The 17,333-nt window shown below is 30.9% G+C and overlaps 2 protein-coding genes across 2 annotated transcripts in view; one reads left to right on the top strand and one right to left on the bottom strand.

The window, feature by feature from the left end:
* Positions 1-17,333, bottom strand: part of LOC107454750 (uncharacterized) — a 41,093-nt gene that overhangs the window by 9,480 nt on the left and 14,280 nt on the right. The window contains exons 4-5 of the mRNA XM_016072030.3: positions 15,522-15,827; positions 14,101-14,290 (exon numbers count right to left, since the gene is read on the bottom strand). Of these exons, the coding sequence (XP_015927516.2) occupies positions 14,101-14,290; positions 15,522-15,827 (496 nt within the window). The remainder of the gene's footprint in view (positions 1-14,100; positions 14,291-15,521; positions 15,828-17,333) is intronic.
* LOC139426069 (melatonin receptor type 1A-like) lies at positions 5,182-6,275 on the top strand. The gene has a single exon (XM_071183657.1). It carries the CDS (start codon positions 5,182-5,184, stop codon positions 6,193-6,195), a length of 1,014 nt encoding a protein of 337 aa, XP_071039758.1. The 3' UTR covers positions 6,196-6,275.

Below are 17,333 nucleotides of genomic sequence, written 5' to 3' on the forward strand. Positions count from 1 at the left end.
ATGCAAACAAACAAGCATTTTAGGTGCAAAGGCACAGAAAATGGGATTTCTGTCAACCAAACTTAAAATAAAATATTAAAAATTACTACTAAACATTTTTTTTTGTTTCTAATCGCAGAGGGGATTGACACAGGACAACAACAACGCAACTCAAGAGAACAGGGGTATTAAAATTGAAAACAGTCACTTCCTCGTTTGACACCTTGCTTCCCAGTCAGTATCAGTCAGCAATAGTTGCTCCACGGAGAGCACTAAGAAGGAGAATGTGTAGGCCAGCCATTGCAAATTGATCTCGTCGTATGGAGCAATATGGATAAGTAAGCGGCAAGAAAGTTCTATAAAGAGCCGGAAATGAGCTTCTTAGTTGACTTTGATCTGCCCATCCTGTCATGGAATGCTAGCGGCTTCTCCAAACCAAAAGGGCTTTACTTGGTGCGAACATTAAATTAGTATGATTGTTCTTTTTACGATACAAGAGGCAAATCTTTGGGAAGAAACTTTAAGGTCCCTTCCTTTCCGCGGCTATCAACTGCAACTACTACCAAAGTCGAAATAAATTGCTTGTAGAATCCTAGTGGGGGTTAAAATGACCTTTTCTTCCAGTTTAAAATCATTAAACAAATGGATTTCACCAATGACAAATGTGAATCCTAAACAACTAAATGACATAATTTTATAAAATTACAAACTAGAGGAGGTAAGCTGTTTTACGTATCTTGGAAGTATAATTAGCAACAGAGGAGAAACTGATGAAGATATACTAAATAGATTAAACAAAGACTGAAGCAGTTACACTATTCTCAATAAATTCTAAAAAAAACTTTAAAATATAACAAATTTAACAAAAATTTGAATTTCGAATGCCAATTCTAAATCTGTTTTCTTCTATGGCTCTGAAACATGGCATTGCAATAAAAATAATATGAAAATACTTCAAGTATTTATTAGCAACAAAGAATCTAGCGTATCAAGCGGTTCCATAAAATTTGTAGCGCAGAAATCATTAGAAAAGCAAAAGAGAAACCGATTGAACAGAAAATTAAAATACGTAAATGGAAATGGATTATTCATGCTCTACGTAAACCTGAAAAATAAGGTAAACAAATTTCTGATTGGAACCCTCAGGGCAATAGAAAAAGAGGAAGACCTAAAAAATACTTGGTGCAGGATTCTAAGTGAATTAGAAATAATAGGAAAAACATGCAGAAAGGCATAATATCTGGCCACAAACAGAGTGAGATGGATAGCTATTCATAGAAGCCCTACGTCCGATTTGGGGTGAAAAGGAATATGTATGTATGCATTAAATTGATTCTAATGCGTATGTAAATATGTGTTGCCAATAAGCAAACAGACAAAAAAATGTATAAACAAATAAAAATAAAAACTTCAACAATAAAAAAACTAAATAAAAAATTTGACTACATGCGCTGTAAAAATTTTTAGTTTATGGAAAATGGACCAAAAAGGGGGGCAACTACTTAGCACCAAATTTTTTGCAGCGTATCTTGTCTGATTTTTGGCTCTCTCTATTTGAAATAAGAAATAATCAGGAGGTATACTAGTTATAAGGTAGGATGAAAATTATTCTTATAAACATAGAACAGAGGCAATGTTAATTTTTTAACAAGTGGAGTTGGACCATTATACAAATAAACTTAAAAAATAACTCTAATGCTCCCGTTGACTAATAAACTAAGTTATAAGATTAACCAATAATGGCTCATTAAATAAAGCGGTTATATTGATCCTTCTGCTGGCTATAACGGGTTCTAGTCATGCTTGTTATTGGATTGGACGTCGATCATTGGATAATCAATCTATGAGTTTACATCAGCTGCATATAATGCTTATTCTTTAACCACAAATGCATTCCTTGTAAGGTGACTTCTGAAGAACACGTTTCTTCCATCAAAAATGTATGTAGGGGAGAGTCGGGTAGTCCCGCCCACTTAAGGAGTATTGCTTATATTTCTGCATAATATTGAGTAATGTCAATATTTTTGTATGTTTCTATTGTTTTACCTTCTAATTAAATAATGCAAAAAGAATAAACCAAAAAAAGAATAGTTTAACTTAAAAAAATAGAAATTTTAAAAAACATGTTTTTCAGCTCTTTTCAAAATGTGTCGGGTAGCCCCTCCCAGTTACAAAAATTATGTTTTTTCACTGTTTTTTCTGGTATAAATGAAAGTGACCAATGTATTGAGAATAGATAAACCTCATTCATCATTTTTATCACAAAATTATTTTATTTATTACTTATTTATACACTTTTAGTGAATTCTATCATTTAATAACAATCATTTAATAACAACACTATTTGTTGTTAAAAATGCATATAACATTCAAATTTGAAGCAATAAAATAATAATCTTTGCAACCGTACATTTATCGACGAAATAAAATTGGGCTGTGATACCCGACATTCATGTGAGCGGGGCTACCCGAAATCCAATTTTTTTGTAAATTTGTAACTACTCGAACAATTTTTCGCATATAAACTTCCTTATTCGTGCAAATTAAACTTAAGACTACATACTTTAATGCTGTATGTATAGAAAAAATGATTTTTTTAATATTAAAATAAAGTTTAATCGAAGCATTCAACCAATTTTTCTTAATTTCATGACTACTGTATTCAACATATTTTCAAAACTATTGTTTACCATGTTAACAGCTGCATAAATACTTTAAACTTTGAAAATAATCTTTTTTTAATATAACAATTAATGTCCGATGGCCCATTGATTTGAAGAAATATTCTGTACATATGAAATTGACTGTGGGCGGGGGTACCCGCTGGGCGGCGCTACCCGACTCTCCCCTACCTTTTTTATGCTTACCGAAAACTTCAGGTGTATCTACAAGCAAATATACCGGTTGTGTTTTACGAAAGAGCCATTCCTTCCTATAAACTTACCTCTTTGGCGATCATCATTTGGCATATAATGGGGCGAAAAAGAGTGCCAATCTAGTAGGTAATAAAAGCTAGACTTAGTTGAGAGTATTGTGATTGATCATCCCCATGCCCATGAAAAGGGGGAAGCAGAGACAGTTGAAGTTAAAATAGATGATGTGAGAACTTTGATATTTCTGTCAATTCTTTGGGCCAAACTTAACATTTTGTTCGAATAGGACATCTTGACTATATAAGTTAAACTCTTGACTTCTAAACTAAGTGTGTTATTTTTTATTAAATAAGCTGAAATTTAAATGAAGTATTTTGTTAGTTGTAATATAAATTGTATACCATTGCTCTTGATTGTTTTTGACTCTGCTAATTTCTGGTTGAGTGATTATTATTAAATCCGAAATTAAGTATATTATCCTTTAGAGATTCTAAGGACACCGTGAATAACAGTAACAATATAAATCATAAATTATTTGATGATTTTTTTTTTATAATACGAAGTTTTCGCATGGAATTGAGTAGGATTCTTAAATATGAAGATCTGATTAAACAAGCTTCTATCTTGGTTAAACTATTGATGCTATATTTTTAATATTAAGGTTACCTCCGTATTTTTATAGTGTCAAATTTAAATCTGTCAGCAACGAAAAATAGTTAGGTATGCTTGTTTGCAGAGTTAATGTGTTTGAATTATTGAGTCGAAACTAATTTAATAATTCATCGAAAGCACTAATTAAGTAGAATATTTGAGGTCGACATGACATTTCATGTAGTGAAATGAGACATCAAAACGTACTTTCTCTGAATAAACATACATTTTTTCAACGGATTTCAATTCGTGAGCCCTAAAATATGCGCAATCACGAAAATATGGTGTCAATAGTTTATGCTGGAGAACAGTCAAAATTTTGGATCCCCTTAATGCTTATTTCACATTTTGTGTATTTCGCTTTATCTCAAAAAGACCTAAAAACGGGCAGAAGTATTTTTGCACGCAATTGTAAACAAAGACAATTACGTAGAAAAAAAATTTATAGTTCTTATTATTTTTCATTATTTTATTTTACAATAGTCAAAATAATTCTGAATTGTAAGGTATGCAAACTTTACATCATATGTAATTGTAAGCGAAAAAATTCAAAATTTGAATGAAATCGGTTGATTAGTTATTGAATAATCCAATTTTAAGTGTCGTATATTTAAAAATTATATTTAATCTTTGAAAATAACATGTTACTTACTAACTGAATTTCATACATGTTACGGTCACAGGTTCAAAATATCTGTTGCTACTTTAAGCAGTCTATGAGAAACATTTGTTATTGCATAAAACAAGTATACCGGATAAAAAAAAACTTATGATTTAAGAAAGTATATTAGGTTTTCATTATAGCTGTTAAACGATTTTAAAAAATAAAGTACTGTACTTAATTACAATTTGAAAAAAAAAAGAAATGTACAAAATTTAGAGCTCGTAAATTACTTTGAATTAAAACTTTAGTTTCCATATTAAAGTATATAAGTGGCACCATATGTAAAAAAATATATTTGACTTTATTAAATACTCTAATGCAAATTTATTTGATTTGGTATCCACATCACACAAATTTTAATGAAGCGAAAAGAAGAAAAGGTTTTGAAGGAAAAATTTTGAAAAAAGAATAAATAATGAAAACTTTAATCTAAATCTACTTCATTAAATACTGAAATATAAAGTACATCTTGAATACATTAATAGAGCAATAATTCTTTTAATTTTCATTCAATTTATTGAAGAATGAAACAGATTTTAAAAATTTTTTTCTCTGTGCGTAAGAGTTTCTTGATATATTGAGAGAAAAACTCAGTTAAGAAGCCATTGTTTTAACATTTAATAATAATGAGTTAGAAACACATTTTTCTTTTAAAAATTCCATGCAAAAAAAACTACATTTGTTAGATGAATTAACACCATAACTCTAGAAAGTTGTGAATAATCAAATTTTTTTATCAGACCAGAGAATTGTAAAGCGGATGGGTATTGGTTCTGTTAATTTTCAAATGTCATAAAAGTTAACCAAGAAAACTATTAAAAGTTAACCAAAAAAATTAAAACAATTTAAACAGAAAAAGGCAAAACAACATATTCTGAGAACTGCTTTGACTGAATAAATTATTTTTCTTCTAATTATAGTCTTTTTCATTGCTTAAATACATACCTATAAAAATTTTCAATTTAAAAAAGAAATCCTTTTGCTAATCTACATTTAATTTTTCTTTCCAGAATCATGAAACTAATAAATTTGACAGAAGAGTTCCAGAATTGTTCCACCGATAACATTAACTCAACATCAGACAACGGCAATAATTATGGACTCACATTCAGAATCTCAGTATGTGCATTGATTATATTGATAGCTTTGGCAGCGTTTTTCGGTAATCTTGCTGTTATAGTCATTTCATACAGGGAAGAAAAACTGCGCCATCAGATTGGTAATTTTCTAATTGTCATCCTATCAAGCATTGACGTCGTGACTTCAATATTTGTTATATTTCCTTCCGCTGTCGCCATGGCTGCGGATTTCTGGCCATTTGGCATAATTAATTGCCGAGTAAGTGCTACGTTCAATTATGTGTGTGCCTGTTCATCTTCCCACGCTGCTTCAATGATAAGTTTTGACAGAGCATTAGCTATTTTCTATGCTCTAAAATACCAAGCTATCATGACTCCAAAATTTATGACTGGTATCGCTACTTGGATATTACTTAACGGTGCATTTTGTTTACTGCTTGTTCTGATATATTCGTGGAATACAATCTCGTATAATTACAGTGAGTCTGTGTGTGCGGCTGAATTTACAGATTACGGAGCTCGGATCCACATGTTCAGTGCATCCGTTTCTTGCTTCGTTGTACCATCGATTATAGTTATTATTTCCAATGTGATTATCGTGAAGCAAATAAGAAACTCCTCCAAGGTGGTACCACGACAAATGGTATCACTTGAAGCTATGAGTTTTAATCAAACTATTCAAAGAAGAAGAGACATGGAAATGCGCAAATCAGTTTATAGTATGATGGCTGTAGTTATAGTTTACTTTATATGCTTCACTCCATATTCTCTAACCAAGCAAGGAAAGGCCATCACTGATATAGATGCACCAGCGTGGTTGAATATTGTATCTACAATAATGATGTTCATTTCTTCGGCCACAAATCCTTTTATTTACGGTATCTTGCGCAAAGATTATCGAGATGGCTTTAAAAAAATTGGCCGATTACTTAGAGAAAAATTCTATTAAAATTGCACATAAAAACAAGTAAATCGTATTGAGAAGCAAGCATTTTAGATATTAAGTTCAGGTTTTACATAGAAAACGAATACAACCTTTATTTAGTGTGCTGCTTTAGTTTTAGTATGGGTAATGTTCTAAAGTGATGTAAAAAAAATAAAAAGAAAGAGAAATATTTCATCCTCTTATTATTACTAATGAGTAATTGTTGGATTTTAAATTTGTGATTATTTGCACGTTCGATGAACAATGAGCTAAAAATTGAATAATATTTCAGCTACTGATATTATTTTCCCGTACTAAGACTCAATGTTAATTGTTGGAAAGCTTAACCGTTAATGTGCTAATTAATTTGTGCAGATAATAATTTACCCATTCGAAATCATACACAAAAATGTATTTTCTCTGAATAAACATACCTTTTTTCGTCGGATTTGGATTCTTGGTACTCAAAATATGGATAGTATCATCAATTTGAAAAATGAAGTCCCAATAGTTCGTTTTAAGGAAAGCAGTCGAAAATTAGGACTTCATTTTGGGGAATGCAATTATACGCTGTTTTTGACATTGCGGGTTTTCGGGGTCGAGATTCACTAATCCGCGGGATTGACAAGTCTCAGTTAAGCATTCCATTAAAATGTAAAGTTATTTTAAAAAGTTACACCTGGCAACATTGATAATTATTAAGCGTTTAAACAGCTTTAAAAAATTTACATTTTAATTATGACAATACCGAGAGATTTCTGAAAATTATAGTCCAAAAACGTACTAAAATTATAATTATTTTTTTAATGTTAAAAAATAAAAACGTTACAAACTTAATGATTCTAATGAGTCATCTCCCATTCGAAATCGAACTTCGGCGTCGAATAAAGCACTGTATGATAAGGTTCTTCCAGATTCATATTAGTTCACTGTTTGTTGGTTAAATATCCATATACAGCTCAAACTTCATTTTGACTCCTCATTACTTTTTTTGTGTCACTTTATCTTCATACTTTTTGTTATGCAGAACTCTGAGAAAATCATAAAGTTTTTATAATTTTAGATCATCTTTTAATGTTATCTCTGGTCTCTTTAATCTTTCCTTTTTCAGTGTCCTTGTTTTAATTTTCACTCTCGTCCAATAATATGTTGACGAACCTTTTTAGCTCTCTGTCCTTGTAACGGATACATTTTTTTGAATATTTTCTTCCCTTCGTTGGCACTGTTTCTGTTCATTTCATTGGGCTGCTTCTGATTATGTAGCTACAGCAAAACACTAAGCGCAGAGCCGGATTATACCTTTCGTAGGCCCTAGGCACAGAGCCGGTTTATACCTTTCGTGGGCCCTAGGCATAGTCGTTTTTGGGCCCTCCCCTCCTTCCCCCACTCCTCCTCTCTTTTCAAAATATATGCTAAAATTTTCTTGCATATTTTTTTTTTTTTTGCATTTTTATTAATAGGGATTTTAATTTACAAATTTGTTTATCGAACTTTATCTGCAATACCGACATACTGCCGAGATTGCAGTTGATATTGATAATACCATTATGATTAGTTCGATCGATAACTATGTTAAAGATAAACTTGTGAATACTTTTCTTAACGTTCACATTGCATTAAGAATATATTTGTCGATTCCTGTATCAAATGCAGAAGGAGAAAAATCTTTCTCCAGATTAAAATTGATAAAAAATTATTTGCTTTCAACAATGAATCAAGATAGCTTGGCATCGCTCGCACTTATGTCTACTGAATACGACATTTTGCGTAGTTTTGGAATTCGACAGCACAATACAAGATTTCGTAGAATCCAAAAATCGCAAAAAAGTAATATATTAGGTCATAAGATTCTGCAAAATAATTTATTACCGAAAAATATTATATTTTTATATGTATCTTCATAATTTTGCGTAAAATACACTTGTTGTTTTTAAAGCTAAATTATTTTTGTCAACAAATTTTTTTCTCCCAAGTTTTTCGTAGGCCCCTGAATTTCGTAGGCCCTAGGCACGTGCCTAGTGTGCCAATAGGTTAATCCGGCCCTGACTAAGCGTAATCGTTTTCTTTTGATAAATGCATGTGTCAAATGCAAATTTCAAACGTTCATTTAAATCTGATTCCTGAGTATCAATTTTGTTTCGCAGGAACTTTTCATTATCACATCAGTTGCTTTCACAACATATTGTTGTCACGTTGGAAATGACTTTCGGTAGCTATTTTAATTGTCTACTGTGCATCTACAACCAAACTTGATTAGGCTCTTTTTCTCAGAAACCGTCGACTTGATATCGATCAAATCAATCTTTTTTGCTTGCTGCCTTTCAATTTAAGCAATCGTTCTACCATTTACAGAAAAATATTCCTCGTTGTTTTATAATAACAAAATATATTATATTATATTATAGATATATCACATATTCTTTTTTTAAGCTTTTCTTTCTTCGTGATTTTGTAGATCTTATATTTATAGAGGAGATCTTCCAAATAGTCATAACGAACTTCCATTTTGCGAATTTTTTCAAGGTACCAAGAACATTTTGGAAATTTCTTCGCAAAATAACTTCCAAAAAGCGAAGTGAATTTTCTATTTAATGAACTTTTCTTTCAGATCCACTTTCCCTATTTCCCAAAATATTTCAGAACATTTTAAACTTATTAACGCATTTTATGGGGGAAATAACCTTGAATTGAACTTCGAAGCCATTTAACTTTTAGAGAAAGCAGTAAAATCACTTTCTCTTTTTTTTCGAATTTCAAACAAAAAACTTTAACATAAAGGGCAAAATTAACGGATTTTATCAGTAGAAATTAAACTTTAGATCGCATGTGGTAATGTATGTTTAAAATTACTTTTATAATAAATGCAGATATAGTTTCATGCATACATTTAGCTCTTTTTAGTTGAAATGTGTAACACTGGATAATGTTTTGCTCTGTTCTCGCTTTCCATGCAGATTTCTTTTATGATTAAGATTTATAAAATAAATAGTAGATACTAGTTTGCAATATAAGGGTGTATTCATTGCTATTTTAATTATGTCTAGTGTTAATGAATTTGAAACCTGTTTTGTGTCGTTTAAGTATTTCAAAAGATAATTTTCTATTTAATGAATTTCCCATATAGCGAACTTAATATCGTTATTTAGCGACTTCTTTAAATAGAGATCCGACTGTATTTTGATTAAAGTGTGATTATTTTTTATTAGAGGATAAATGTTGGGTAAAATCTCAAAATCACAGACAAAACAGCCTGTTCTATGAAGAAAAAGTATATGTGACTATGAAGGAAAAAAAATAATGTGCGTGAGGGAGAATAAGAGTTATGTGATCCGGACAGCAGTAACTTTTAAAAAGAGAAGAATTTTTTTAGCTTCTGAACTTCGATCCCGCGGAATTGATCTCCGCGAAACTAATACCACAAACATCAATGCAGGATCTCACCCTGATTCTGATCTCATGGGAGCGGAATTGCATTCCTTACCTCTTGATCTAAATTTCACTTAACTTATCTTAATTTCACTAAACCTTGAAAACTTTCCACAGCCGAATCGGAAAATATTTGCTCGCAATTATAGAATTCGCATTATACCAAAATAATTCAATGTAAGTTATAACTTTAATAATCATTTAATATTTTTTTAATAATTTATTTATTAGTAATTAAAAAGTTTTTGAATTGTAAGACTTAAAATTTTTGCATCATTTTAAGGAATGCAACTTTAAATCGCAAAATATTAAATTCAATCGATTAGTATCGGAATAATACAATTTTAAGAAGTAGTAGGGCAATTCCACGGAAGTGTCAACTTTTAAGTGAAATTTTCATTTTTATGAATGGCATATTTTAATTTTAAAAATATGTTCAAAAATAGCCAAAGTCCACATATTGCCGTTTCATTTTTGATAATTTTAAATTTTTTGAATCTGGCAGCATTCTAAAGTAATCTCATGGCTGACAAGTGAATAGTTCACATTTGTGCTCAAATTGTTTTCTTGAAAAATACTTATAAAATAAAAGAAATGCATCTTTCTTTTGCAATATTTTGATAAAAATATGCATATAGAACAAAATTTAAACATTTTAAGTTTAATATATAAAATAAAAGTAACTTCTTTTACATCATTCCGTCACATGTCTTAATAATGCATAAATTTCCTGAGGACGAAGATAGGATGTGACATTGGCAACTTAGATATAAAACCTCTTCAGAGACAACCTAATTTTCAAACTGTAGAAATTCTTACTAATTCTTACATAAATATTAATCCTGTTTATCTGTTACATTCTGTTTATCATTTACATATTAATAAAACATTTTTTAAATGAAGACTTTCTTCTACTAAACTTTTTGTCATTCCGTCACGATCATTCCGTCACAACAAATAGATGTTAATAACTGTTAGCCAACCTGAGGTTAATTTTCCAAATTCACATTTTACATTGCTTACACATTATACTAAAAGTATAAAATAGTTCAGAAAAATAATAGCTGCAAAATTCGCAGAAACTACCAGTTCTAAGCGGCATGCCAAAAGCTTGGTTGCCAAAATGTCATTCCGTCACGCAAATAAAAAGATCGTAAAATTAAAAGTAAAAAAGATGGAAAATCCTGTTTTTTTAGTTTATGAAGCGCATTATGCCAATAATAATGATATGCATGAGGAAAAAAAAATTTTATTTGAAATTCGATGCATAGAAACTTCAATTAATTGTTATTTTGCTAGTNTAAAATTAAAAGTAAAAAAGATAGAAAATCCTGTTTTTTTAGTTTATGAAGCGCATTATGCCAATAATAATGATATGCATGAGGAAAAAAAATTTTTATTTGAAATTCGATACATAGAAACTTCAATTAATTGTTATTTTGCTAGTCAAAATGTCATTCCGTCACAAATGGAATTGCCCAGTATATTAAAATGGTGATTTCTCGAAAACTATACGACCGATTTTTTACAAATTTCAAATGTTGCAAAAATTCGCATACCTTACAACTTAAATTTATGAAATAATATATGAAATAGTTATGAAAAAATCATTTTCTTTACGTAGAATTATCTTTGAATAAACAAAATATTTTGTGTGAAAATATGTTTCAATTCGTGTAAATGTTTTCGAAATATGTCGAAATACGCAGAAAGTGAAGTTAACATTAACGATTTCAAATTTTCGAATTCTGTCTGCTTAAACTTTTTTCCAGATTGCAGCTGCCCTTTTTCCATAATTTCGTTAAAATAATACATGTTCATTTAAGGAAGTACTTTTTTGCGTCTGATTTCGTAACTCACAATATCCTCTGTGCTAATTAATTTCTATATTTAAGTTTAAATCCTAAAACTATTGAGATTGAATTTTATTAAACGAATATCCGATCATTAGTTATTCGATGTATTTGCTTTTATTGTGCACTGTACATTTATAAGCTTTAATTTTGACACACTGTAATGAAATAATTGAAAATCTTATTGTGAATCACTAATAAACTACAAAAAAAGTTATAAAAATAAAAAGTAGTAGCAAAATGATTTAGTGCATTTTACAGTTATTAGTTACATATTTTGTAATTTAAGCACAATTTTTATTACTCTCCATTTAAAAAACATTGATTATAATCTTCATTATGCAAATTTATTTATATTTCTTCCAGAAAATAGTAAAAATTTTCAAACACATTTTCTTCTATAATTATTTTTTAGCCAATAAATGAACCAATAAAACTTCCTTATTTGTTAATAAGCTTTATTTATTAAAAATAAAAACAATTATTTTTAGTAAGCTTTTTAATTTATGTTTAAATTAAATCGTTTAATTACAAATTTAAAATAATTTACAGGAATATTCAACTTTTAAAATACAAAATATTTAATAAAGTTAGTAAATCTTATTATAGGTTCAAGCATTTGAACATTCAGAAAAACGTAACAGACAAATTATAAAAATGTTTCTGGCTGTTTTTAGAAAGAAGCAGAGTCATTATCGCATTTTATTCATTTAATAATAGCACGACAGTTCATCCTCAACTCTAGTCCGACAAAGAAAGAATTCCAAGAAGGAGGTTGTTGACAGGTGATAGTAATTTTAGAATAGTTTTTATTAAGTCTCTGATGTTTCACAAAAAAAAACTTCTTGTCAACACCATCACTTCCATTCTTTGCATGTTTGCAGGCATGATTTGGGTTTTTATAAATTTATGTCACAGAAAAGTATTGAAAGAGATTCCACTCGAAAGTTAAGGCATCTAAAGCATGTCTTTGAAAGATTAGCGAACTTCCTTACTAAATGTTTGCAGTGCCCCGATGCGGTAATAGACTTAACTACACGTTGATGCATTGTTTATGTCATAGGAGAAATATATGTATTAGTATTACAAGTCTCACACAACATAAATTTGCGCAATCGTAACTTGTTTAAATATTTTTATGGAAATGAAACAAAAAGCTCTTAACTTTAAGACTATAAGTATAGTTGTAACATTGACTTAAAATAGACGCAATAATAAACAAAAATAATATTGGGTAACGGAAGTAAACCAAGTTATTAACAATAAATTGCAACGTGCCTACTTGTTAAGTCCTCAGTATGAACTAGACACTTCTTTCAAAAACGAATATTAGGTAGGTACTTCATTCACTGTCAAACTAGACGGTCTAGGAAACATCTCTAAGGAGGATCCGAAGTCACCAAATATGAATGACTAGATAGTTCTAATGCAAGGAGGACAAAAAAGAGTCTAAAAATGCATTGTGATGACGTCACAAGGGATCGTCCTTAATTTTTCGTACATGATAAATATTTAAATCCGTATAGATGTATATAAAGAGATTCCATTCTAATGAAGTATGAGAAGGAACCACACTTGAAATTGAAATTATCGTATTCTTTTTTTAATTTTTAATTGAATTTATGAAATTAGTTATGTATTTATTTGTTTTTTTAATTGCATTAACTGTTGAAGATTGTTTTTAAAGATATGTCGAATGTTGATAAAAGCAAAGCATATACAATTCTTTTTTCATCACTTAAAGTAAATTAAGAGTTATAATTTAACATGTTTCTATTTTTTCTTTTCCTTCATGCATTTATATTTTGAATGTAACATATGCATTTGAAAAGCAAGCTGAGTGCTTCGAAACTAATGGAAAAATAAATATGGAAAAGTGTTATTTCTTATAATTACTACATAAATGCTTTTAAATAACTTATTCATATAGATTTTCCTTTCTCCTGTTCAAAGAAGAATTTTTCATGAAGCGGGGTTAAAAGAAAATAAAAATAAGTAAATAAAATAGTCAAGATTCTAAATTATATACTGTAGAGCAGCGTTTCGTAAATTGTATTCCGAGGAACCCTTGGATTCAGTGGGAAGTTTAAAAGGTTCCAAGATTTAAAAATCCTTGAAAACAATTTTTCCTAATATTTTCATATAAAACTTGTCATTAAAGTTATATCCTTTTAATAATCCATTATTTACTTAATATTTCCATTGCCTTTACGAAATTATTTAAAGTAAAACGCCTATGAGAAATAAATAGCAATTTTTTGATGAAAATATAATCTTTCTAGTATGTATGGAATAAGTTATGAAAAAGACAGGCTTTAGAAAAATTGTAACAGCATTTAAAATAGCAATTGTATGCAAAGAGAAAAGCTACGAAAACCTTCCAAGTAAGCCCGACGGCAAGGGTATTTTAACCGTTGATCCGTCAATTACCTGAGGATATTTTTACGTCACCACTGTGGTTGGTGCAAACCAGGTGCGGAGGCAGCCATCACAGGGATTCGAAACCGTCCCACCTGCTACTAACTCACAGAACCTGAAACTACTACTCACAGAAATATACAGTGGCTTATTCGGGGATGGTTCGCCAAATTGGATCATTTTGGCACAGTTACCGAAATGGAAATCTTGAAATTTATTTAAATAGACTTACCATATGGAGATTGTTTCCACGAGGAAAAATAATAGAAGCTATGGGCCTTCTCGTCGTCAATATCCATGTCTCTCAGTTCTTGCGGACCCTTCATATACATGGTTTCGATTTCTTCCACTCTTGGTAATGCTGAATCTATATCACTATATGATTCGTCAAGCTCTTTCCTCCATGAAGATTTAAACTGAATCTTCAACAAAACATTAAATATAAGTGTAATAAATGAGAAAATGCACGGAATCGTTTAAAAAGTACATTCAAATTCAATTGCTTTAAACTCATAAGTAGAAGTTTGAATTAAATAAACAAATCTTCTGTTTCACACTAACTGTCCAATAAGGCAAAATAGCGTACTGATAGGCAGTGTAGCCATGAAGACAAGCCTAATAAGTAAAGATTAGAATCAAATGTGGCTAATTAGGAGCTAACAGTATATACTGCTTATGAAACTGCATAGTTTTTCAAAATGCTGACTCAATGAAAAAACTTAAAATTGTTAATCAAATCAGAGAGTAATCTCACGGAATTACCATACCTAAATATCCTTTTAAATAGTTTAAAGGCGATTAGTGCCTGTAAAGATATAGTTGTTACGGTGAAACACCGAAAACTGGAAAATGTCGACATTCACCGGTGAATGTCAACATTCACGTAGTCGCTTTGGTGAATGTCCGAAAGATTTGTTATATCCAATTTTATATTAATTTATTCGTTAATATTATTACATTTATTTGATATATTTATATTTATTCAATATTTTAATACTTACTGACGATAGATTCGAAGAAATATCAGTGTTTGGAGTATTGGGCAAATATATAACGGGCAATGGCACTTGATCTTAAAAAAAAATCAGTGTAGGGTATACCCGGCAAATGTATACCGAGCAGTGACACTTAACCTTAAAAAAACATCAGTGTAGGGTATACCGGGCAAATGTATACCGAGCAGTGGCACTTAATCTTAAAAAAACATCAGTGTGGGGTATATCGAGCAGTGGCACTTAACCTTAAAAAACATCAGTGTAGGGTATACCAGGCAAATGTATACCGGGCAGTGGCACTTAACCTTAAAAAAACATCAGTTAAAATATCGAATAAATGTAATTATATCCACGAATAAATTCATATCAAATCGAATGTAATAAATATTTCGGACATTCACCAAAGCATATCTGTGATTGTCGACATACACCGGTGAGGGTCCGAATGTACAAGAATGTAATGAAATATTCGATCTTTCACCGACGTATTTGGTGTTTGTCGACATTCACCGGTGAAAGTCAACAATCACCGATTTCGGTTTTTCGCCGTGACATAGTTACTAAAAAAATAACAATTTTTTTACTATATTTTTACGTTTAAAGCCGTGGAAATACATCAAAAGTTTATTAAAAAGAAGTTCGAGTTAATCACACTTACTCGCACTTTAGCTTTAGTCTTCAACTTCGTCTTCACGAACTTGAGTTTCGCCGATATAGATATAAACAAAATTTTAAATGTGATTGTAATTTGTACATCAATCTTTTTCTTCTCGTTTTCAAATTCTAGAGATACTAAGAACAATTCATTTCCACCGAGTTCAATCTCGCTTAGAAATAGGGCTGAATCTGCGACGGTGCTTTTGGGACTCGGATTGTGCAGAGTTAATATGCCTTTGCTCAACTCATAACTGCTGATCAAGTTTAGAGTCTTTTTTGTTGTCTCAGTGGTGACTGCTACATTAATCTGAAAATTTAAAAAAATAACATGTGAATTAACAAAATATATATATGCATATCAATAATTATTAATATACACCGAAGAGCCATTACATTATGACCACCCTCCATCTATAACAATGGGCTCGCCCAGGTTTTCATGGTTTCTCGCCCAGGAACAATGTTTTTATGGGGCGCATAAGGACCCATAATCCTCACAGAACAATCCCTGACGTCTGTAAGCTACTTGAACATAGTTGCAGACCAGGTTCACCCATTCATGGCAACAGTTTTTCCTGCGTGGGATGGTATTTACCAACAGGATAATGCACCATGTCATAAGGGTCGAATCGTCATGGATTTGTTCGAGGAACATTCCAGTGACTTTCAAGTCATGTCTTGGCCCCCAAATTCACCTGACCTTAATCCAATAGAGCATTTGTGGTCCTATTCGTGCTGCCACGCTACCCCCTCGCAATGTGAGGGAATTGCAGGACCAGTTGGTGAGCGCTTGGTACGAGATACCTCAGACTACCCATCAGCACCTTGTGGAATCAATGCCTCGGCGGGTGCCAGTAGTTTTGAGGGCTAAAGGTGGTCCTACGTGTTATTAGCAGGGTTGTCATAATGTAGTGACTCTTCGGTGTAAATTAGTATATACAAATAATTCTCAGGCTTTTATCAACAAATGTATAATTCTTAATATAAAATGGTTTCACAAAGTATCTAACAATGAATAATTCAAAATCAGCAAGCAAAAACTAATCGAAATGTAAATCAGAGAATGCAAATGGCGATGAATTGGACATATTATCAGAAAACCATAAAAATTGAAAGTAAGACAGGCGCTGGACTGGATACCCCCTAGGTAAACGAAAGAAAGACAGACCTAAATTCACAAGTCTATTATGAATGAATGAAAGACAATAAACAGGACATGAAGAGAAGTAAATTTCTTTCCCGCCAACAGGGAGAGATAGAGTGTCACGGCAAAAGCCCTACGGAGTGAAGAGAAAGAGGTTAATGTAAGCAGGTTGTTCAACAGAAGACTGTCTGATCTCAAAATAAAAAATCTCGGAAACAGTGGATGATAGATGAATAAAACAGTGTGACCGATGAAGTGTTTATTGTGAAAACTGTAAAATTTTCTACAGAAATTTTATAATCTATACATAAAAATAAAAGCGACTGTGTGTGTCTGTAATCACAATATATCGCCCCAGAAGCCTCGCCCAGGCACGAAACTCGGCACATAATTCTGTTTCGACATAATGAAGAAATTTTTTTTTTTCCTTTTCAAAAATTTGGATTAGTTTTTTAGCTATCAGTCATTTTGTAAGAAAATCTATGCTTTTTCGTCTTCAAAGAGCCATATTCAAAAAACTAATAAAAAATTCATATGCTTTTCTCCACTCTTATAAATGTATGCTAATGCGAACCTTACAATTGAAATATTAATTTTCGACAACTTAAACCAATAATATACGAAGGAATTAATAATTTAATTGTAAGGTTCGCATTAGTTTACATTTAT

Source organism: Parasteatoda tepidariorum, chromosome 7 (genome assembly GCF_043381705.1).
Source record: "Parasteatoda tepidariorum isolate YZ-2023 chromosome 7, CAS_Ptep_4.0, whole genome shotgun sequence".
Taxonomy (NCBI): domain Eukaryota; kingdom Metazoa; phylum Arthropoda; class Arachnida; order Araneae; family Theridiidae; genus Parasteatoda; species Parasteatoda tepidariorum.

Excerpts from the sequence above, each read along its gene's own strand:
- LOC139426069 (XM_071183657.1), top strand. The coding sequence starts at position 5,182 with ATGAAACTAATAAATTTGACAGAAGAGTTCCAGAATTGTTCCACCGAT.